This window comes from Seriola lalandi, unplaced genomic scaffold (genome assembly GCF_002814215.2).
Source record: "Seriola lalandi dorsalis isolate HSWRI2012SDOR001 ecotype SW California unplaced genomic scaffold, Sedor1 jcf7180002054980, whole genome shotgun sequence".
Lineage (NCBI taxonomy): Eukaryota > Metazoa > Chordata > Actinopteri > Carangiformes > Carangidae > Seriola > Seriola lalandi.
The window spans coordinates 236385-244251 of record NW_019525530.1 but is presented as its reverse complement, the minus strand read 5'-3'; the positions used below and the strand labels follow the sequence as shown (position 1 = coordinate 244251).

The 7867-nt window shown below is 44.0% G+C and overlaps 1 protein-coding gene across 4 annotated transcripts in view; it reads left to right on the top strand.

The window, feature by feature from the left end:
• Positions 1–519: 519 nt before the first annotated feature.
• Positions 520–7867, top strand: part of ltbp1 (latent transforming growth factor beta binding protein 1) — a 129691-nt gene continuing 122343 nt past the window's right edge. For all 4 annotated transcript variants that reach the window (XM_023396654.2, XM_023396653.2, XM_023396652.2 and 1 more), the window contains exon 1: positions 520–1278. In XM_023396654.2, the coding sequence (XP_023252422.1) occupies positions 902–1278 (377 nt within the window). In that variant the 5' untranslated portion in view covers positions 520–901. The remainder of the gene's footprint in view (positions 1279–7867) is intronic.

Genomic DNA, 7867 nt, shown 5'->3' with positions numbered 1-7867 from the left:
AAACAAAAACGCATGTGGAGGAATGAAAGGAATGTTTGATATCTAAAGATAACAGATTCTATTGGACTTAAACTATGGACACCATTAATTATGTTGGGATAATGAGGTAGTGAAGTTGAGAACACCAGAACAGTTTAATGTCTGGAATTAAGAGGATAATTAAGTTGTGCTAACAGGCGGACACTTGATGCTCAGGCTCCAGTCTGCAGTGATCGCCACCACCTGCTGAGGTCTGATTTAACCGACACACTACACCCAGTCCGCTTTTGTGTTGTACAGTTTGCTCATTTAAGCTGGAAGTCAGTGTCAAGTAACAGAGACCTGACAGGAGAATGTGTGTGGGATGTGTGGGTGTAGGGGTGGGTCAGTCAGTGAGTCTGTGCGTGGGTGGGGGCTTCGGTATGGGTCCCCTCTCACCCTTGGGCCCCGAGAAGCTCTATGTGAACGTTCTCGGGGTTGTTGTGCAGGCTCCCCCCTCCTGACGTCACGTCTGGAGGCTGGCTGCTCGTGCTGCTGACACCGTTCACCTCCAACAGAGAAACTTTCCTGGAGTTCTCAGGCTCCTCTGACTGCGGACCGAGGCAATTACGACCCGGAGAAGCCGCAGCGGCTCGGAGACTCTGCAGGCTACAGGAAGACAGAGAGCGGGGCTGGGGAGCATTTTTACGTGACGTGACCTATTTCATTTGAAACTTTTCAAAGTGAAGCCTGTTTTTTTTCTCTGGGTAACGCTCGCTGATTTGGTGTGTTCCCACACCGGGCTGGAGGTCGGTACCTACAGGAATATGCTCAGGAATACACCAGTTTTTGTTACTCTGAAGAAGTGAAAGGGTTTTTTTTTTACGGATTCGAATTTAAGCTGGAACCCCCTCCCAAACTTTTCTTGGTATTCGGTGTCGATATGGCTTGGATTAAATTGGGCCTTTTATTTTCGTTCGGTGTGTTTCTCTCCCCGGTGTGTGTGTCAGCGGAGCAGCAGCAGGGCCACGGCGGCTTCAGGAGGCTGTACGTGCTCCAGCCGGGGCCGTCGTCGGGTTCGGCCGGTGCGGACGGCGGGGTGCGGGTCAGCTCCATCTCGACGCGCCGCGGCGCGGTCGGGCAGCCGCACACGTACAACGTGGAGCTCACCGCCAACTTCGGCGGCCAGGTCCGGACCCGCAGGATGGGGAACCAAGCGGCTTCGGTGCCAGTGTTCAGTCAGCAGCAGCAGCAGCAGCAGGTCGTCCGGCAGAGCGGAGCGGAGCAGAGCCAGCAGAAGCAGCTCCTGAAGCTGTCCGGGTAAGAGAGTCTGGATGAGTGTCAGGACTGAGGAATGTGAGCTGGTGGGGAAATGAGAATGAACTTAATGACTTCCTGTCAGCTTTTATCACAAACCTACAGGCAACAGGCAGGTCCACTGTGTGAAAAGTGTCCGAAAAGTACACTGGACCCTGGTGTATTGTAGACTAGACTGTCCCCTCACCTTAAAGTGGGTTAAACCGTGCTGGGCTGGTCTCTCTCAGAGGAGACTACTCAAGCACACAAAATGTTCCAGTGTAACAGGGACTTGCTTCACTGACAAGGATGATTTAAGGCTTTTTGCTCACTCATTGGGCTGGTCGACCTGTTGGTGCTAGTTTAAATGAATGCTGATCATATTGTCTAATAGTATTCACCAGATGCAGTTAATTCTGAATTCAAAGACGCAGTCAGACTTAAAGAGAGATTAACTGTTTTCTGGGGCCAGTTTCACAAAGACATTTCAGACTGGTCTGTAGTGTTGGTCCACTCTTAGTTTTGCACATAGATTAGTCTGATGTTAGTCAGACTGTTTCACAAAAATAAAGACTGACTCATCTTAAGACAAAAACATTAGGCTAAATCAGGTCTAACACTAATGTTACCATGGTAACAATCAATGACACCTGCTGACCAGTAGCACCCAACAACAGAAAACAGGAAAACATGACTTTTTGCTTTACTAACATTGTTATGGAGAAAGCAAAGAGAAGATAAAGAGTATTTAGAGACTGTGGCCGTTTTTTTCAAATCAGATTTTCTTTTCATTGTTTCACTCATCATACACTGTTGAATTCTTCCAGTAGACAAACATTTTCTGCTGGGGTAATTTACCCAGAATTCAGTCCATCTTAAGATTGTCAAGAGTTGCTTTGTCCAACAGATGAATTGAGACTCAGTCCATCGGAAGTCTGACTATTTGTTAAATCTTAGCCACAGGCAGTCTGTCTATGTGAATCTGGCCCCAGGTCCTGCACACCCTTTGTAGACCCACACGGGTGCTTTCACTTACTCGGCCTAATTGGACCTCTCCTGTTGACTGTGTGTGTGGGTACAGACAGTGGTTCGTTGACCTGTCCCTGACTCTACTATTATTTTTGTGCCTCCAAGTGATCAGATCTGATATATTTCATGGAACTGTGAACAATCCAAAACAGATTGTTTTCATTTCAGGTCTAGGGCACTTTCACACGTGGTCCTGGATCTGATTCATGTTGCTGTCTGAATGGTCAGATAAGAAATTATTATTATTATTATTTTTTTTAACGTGCATATCATCTGTTGTCACCACTAGGTGTTGGCACCTCACAGCCAGGTAAAAATACGCATTGGGGAGAGCAGCTTTATCTCAGCAAAAAATAATCCTGGACGCGTGTGCTAGCACAGCCATGTCATCCATGTTTATGATTTCACTATGGCACACATGAGGTATTGTTATTCTTGTATGGAAGCGGCTCACGTTCTGGTTAAATCTGTGCATGCATGGTAGTTTGGGACCTGAATGAACAGCTGTTTATTTACCAGTCTAGAAAAAACATTGAGAGTTCAGCATCAAACTAGAGCTGTCTCCAGAGGTGGAAAGCAATGCCAATGTTGATCCTTGTTTGCTTCTATTTGTATCTCTGCACTTTGCCACCGAATGTAGTTTCTTGCTGGGAGTGGTTGTTGTCAGTGATGTTGTTGTGTTTACTGTTCAGCACCTTCGGCATGATTGATAAGAGGTTAGAACACGCCCTCTGGGCAGCGCTATGTCTTCATCCTCCCACATGTGCAAACCATAGACTTTAAATAAAGATGGATGTAGCCTTCGCAACGTCACCCACAGGTGTCTGAAGAGCGGTTTTGAAGCTGAGAGTGAGCAGCTCCACTGTCGCCATCTTGGCAGTGTCTGTCTCCCAGCTCATCCAAAAATAGACAAAGAGTATGTGGAGATGAGACTTCAGTTCATGCTGGTTTTTGGCGAATACGCTCATCCACCTGTCACTCAAAGAGGCCACACCCTCTTTTGTGTATAACTTTAAGCCTTAATAAAATGTAAACTTGTGAGTTATATAAACAGTTGTCATGAAGGAGGAAATTAGCTCTAGAGACCAAAGCTGCTTTTGTACCAGGCTGTAAACATGTTTATTTCTGCTGTAAAGTTGGACATTTTAACATGGGAGTCTATGGGGACTGACTCACTGTTGGAGCCAGACTCTAGTGGCCATTAGAGGAACTGCAGGTTTTGGTTTTTCAGTGTTGGCTCCCTGAGGTTGATACTTGATGCTCGCCTTTTGAGGTATAAAGTGGTATGGACCTGGGCTAGCTGGTTAGCATGCTAACTTCAGTAGCTACAGTATCTGTGCAACACAATACAGACATCTGTGACATAACATCAGAACTTAATAATTTTAGTTCATTTTTGAACGTTTTAAGTTAAAATACTTAAGTATAGCACCTTTAATAGGCCTTGTTCTACTTTACCTGTCAAAGTAGTAAAGTACAGGGGCTCCTAATATCATTAACAATGGCTCTATTCTAAACTATGACAGAATGATTTTGCTAGGTCCCATATAGTATAAAGGTAGATGTCCATGTGTTGTTTGATTATAAAGCAGGTCTGGGTTCTATATTAATACTGTGAAAGTATCAAAGCCTCAGTCCACAGAGAAATGCACCCAGCCTGTATTCAGAAACTGAGCCTTAAAACCAGCCGTCAGGACTTCTGGAACTTTGTGATGTCACAACAAAGTGGTCACTGCTCTCCAGCATTGCCCATCGCAGGATTTGGTTTCTCCAAGCGTTTAACTGAAATCTGCTTGTAATCCACTCACCATATCACAGGTGCCCACCTTCCTAATGTCCCTGATGGTCTTGGATTCTGCAGCCATGCAGAATACCCAAATGTCTTGAATGTTTCAACCTAATTCAAATAGTCAGCTACACACTACATATCTTTTTAATTTGCTGACCAGTGGCTGAAGCAGCTGATTTTACAGCATTTTGTCAAAGATGTTTTAGACAGCTCAGCCCAGTTCTTTGACTGGTTTGTTAGCAGGTGCGACCAACTGGGAAACTGGGAAGGGAAAGCAACTTGTAGTGTTACTCTACAGGTCAGCAGGCTGTGTGTGGTCCAGCAGCTTGGCTTCAGCTGCTCAGTCTGTGGCCGGTCTTAACGTTTTGATGTGTGATTAGTGAGTACAGCCTGGCTGTGAACTGTTCTTATCATAATCATTACTAGGTTACACAGGCTGGAAGGATCAGGTGGTGTGTGTATACCTGTTTCTGTGTATACACAACTTGTTTTGAAGTCAGATTGTTGAAAAATGGGGCCTATAACAAAAGTATCTTTTTTTTTTTTACTACAGTTTCACTTTGTAAAGAGTTGCCATATACAACAGAGGCTGCAATCTTGCTCATGTAACACTGGCAGAGTTACTTTGTGTTTTATGGCTCCCTTGACTTTTCCTTGATGCATGTTGTGTGTCACAACTGAATGTGTGGTACTTAGATATGAGAAGTGGTCAACTCATAAATGCAGTGCTGTTTCACAGCTGACTGTAAAGTGAAGTGTTTCTCACCAGGATATGAACAACCCTCCCCCATCCAGTTGGTCCAACCCCCACAAGTAAGTCTCCAAACTGTGGGAAACACTGTAGTGTTCACTCACATAACTTCATTCAGACTGAGACTGTGACGCAGATCAAATGGGTCAGTGAATATCAGCTGATCCTTCACACCCCTGTTCTCAGCTTCAGTGATGAGGGCCTGTGTTTGATCACTTAGGAGTGCTCAAAAGTACCAACTTCAGAGTAAAATACAGCGGCAATAATCGCAAAGTTTGACGTTTTTAGAGCAATACATCAGATGAATTTTGACTCTAGGTCAAGCTGTTAAGAAATAATCGTGAAAATGTAAAATTGATTGTTTCATCACCACCTTGAGGTCAATGAGTATCATTTTTTGTGCCTGAGCAGTGGGTGGAATTTGGCAACATGCTGATTTAGAATTTTTTCAATTTTGCTCTTATGGTTTTTGCTGCAAAAAGACGCTTTTGTGGATGTAGCTTATAGACTGGCGACCTTTCCAGGGAGTACCCAGGATTGGCTCCAGCCACCCTGTGACCCTATAAGGAAAAGCAGTATAGCTAATTGATGGATTTTTTGAATGCATAAGTGCATTCACATTGACAAGTATGGCAACATGCAGTGCGCTGTAAGTACCTGGATGGTTCACTCAACACTGGAACACTGGACACTTCTCACCCTCAGTGGTCGCCATCTGGGCTACGTAGTGAAAGGGGAGAGACAACTAACATATTTCCATAGAACTTTGAGTATTAACCATCTGACTATGGACCAAGCAAGTGGTGTATGATGACATGTTGCCCTTTAGGGCTTTATGATCTTAGTGTTGGAGATGCCCATCCAACCTCTTCATACTAGGTGCAATGATGGATAGAATAACTGTGTTAGGGTGAAGTGATGAACTTAGTCTAGGGGTTTGAGAGTGGAGGCAGATGCGTGTCTATAGTTGGGTTGTCACAATACTAGAATTTCAAACTCGATAAAATACCCAGGAAAAATACTGGATACTGGATACCATTTTCGATAGCACAGGGAGAACAAATGACCCTAACCCTTTTTTTAATTAAGATTAGAACAATACTAACTATAACAAAAATTGACAACACCATTTTTAAGTTGTCCGAGGTAGTGCAAATATATATATATGACATGCAAATGTATTCAGCTACAGCCCTGTTTATTTTCCGTGCTTCTGGTGACTTGGCACCATATTTTCTTTGCTGATCAAATAGAGTTGGTAGGGTAGGCTGCCATTGTATAGCTGCTTGTCAACTTTTCTCAGCTTCAATCTGGTCCTTTAAGAGAAATATAACACTTTTCAGACACAAATAACTGTTTCATCCTGTTAAATAAACACTGTCTATTAACGTTACAGACGGGCAGGACTGGTGACATTTGCTGCCTAGCTTCCACATTAACGTTAATATTAACCATAGCTGCTAGCCTCTAGCTCAATGAAAACTTAACAGATAGCTAATGTGGCTATTGCCTATTTACTAATAGTTTAATGGCTAACATTAACGTGTGCTGCCGGCCAGGTAAAATAATAATGCTAAATAATTCCAAACGGCACTTTTGTTTTTTTTTAATTTCAACTAAAACAGGTTGCAAATGTCCTTCAGCAGCAGCACTTGGCATGATAATTTAATTTTATGCTGGCGACGCCAGCTCAGTGTTGTGAACGTCAACTAGCGCTGCTAGTGAGGGGAGGGGCTGTGTGCCTGCCTGTCTGCAGTGCTGCTGTCTGAAGTTGTGTGTCAACCGGAGGGGGTGAAGATGCCACTGTTGGAATCGATGCAGTTGCAAATGAGTATCTAATCCGATGCTAATTTTAGTATTGATTAGTATCTGAGTATTGATTTTTTTTTGACAACCCTAGTTTATAGATGACATTTCCATAAATCTAGGAGAGACAAGAAGACTTTCCCTATGAAGCCTCTCATTACTCCTACACAATGATGTAAATTTAAAGAAGTAATATGCATTTTCCACCATATCTCTGGCACACACAGGGGGAGAGACTGAGAGTCGAGAGCAGGGTGTGTTCTATATGTCATACCTTCATCAGGTGAATGCTTTGCAGGAATGTAGTGGGAGTTCAATGTTCATGGATGAAAGACGAGATCTTGCATGACTTGAGTGGAGGTCATGTTTAAAGAGATCCGTTCTGTTGTAGAAGGTGAAGTTGTCTACGTAGCGGATGCTTCTGGTACAGGAGTTGCCCTTAATTCAGTTGTGCAGCTACTTGGTTGACTAAAATTTACATAGCCTGGGCTCATGAAATCATGAAATGATGCATGTTTGCTTGTGTTCAAAGTACTGTCCATGAGGAAGACAAAATCCTCTGATTGTTGCATCTTAAGGTCCTTGGTGTCTTGCACCACAGGAGTCAAGAGAGAAGGGTGCTGATGTAGTAGTTAGAGGGAAGAGATGTCAGATGTCCTTAACAAGGGCATCTGGGTAGGAGGAGGTGTGACTGATATGATGGACCATGAATGACCCAACAACAAGCAGGGGGGTATAGTTGGTATGACTGTCCTCAATAACAGCTTTGGTGGATGCCTCAGGGTGTCTACTGACAGAGGAGGGACGCAGCAGTGCGTCTCTTTGGGTGACAGGCAGACGGTGCAGGCATGGTCAGAAGAGCTGGCTGCGGTGGCATGGAAGATTGGAGTTCGTTGATGGACTATGATATTGGTGATTGTCTCAAAGAAGCAACGACCCCATACACACCTAAAAAGCCTTTTATAAAGGTCGGCTCTACCCGTCTTTAAGACGGAGCAGAGGAGCATAATCGCTTGTTGACCAGCGGAGAGAAATGCACTTCTGGCGTGAACAGCATTGTAGTTTACGAAATTTGCTTTGCTTGGGCAATTGTGATTTTGCGGAGGCGTATGAAGAATTCATCCTTCACCCTCAGGTCAGCGACGGATGTCTTCAGTAATTTACATTAATCTGCAAGTAGATAGGCAAACAATTCTCACAGAACAAAATCCAAAAGTTAAAACATTTTAACCCCCCCC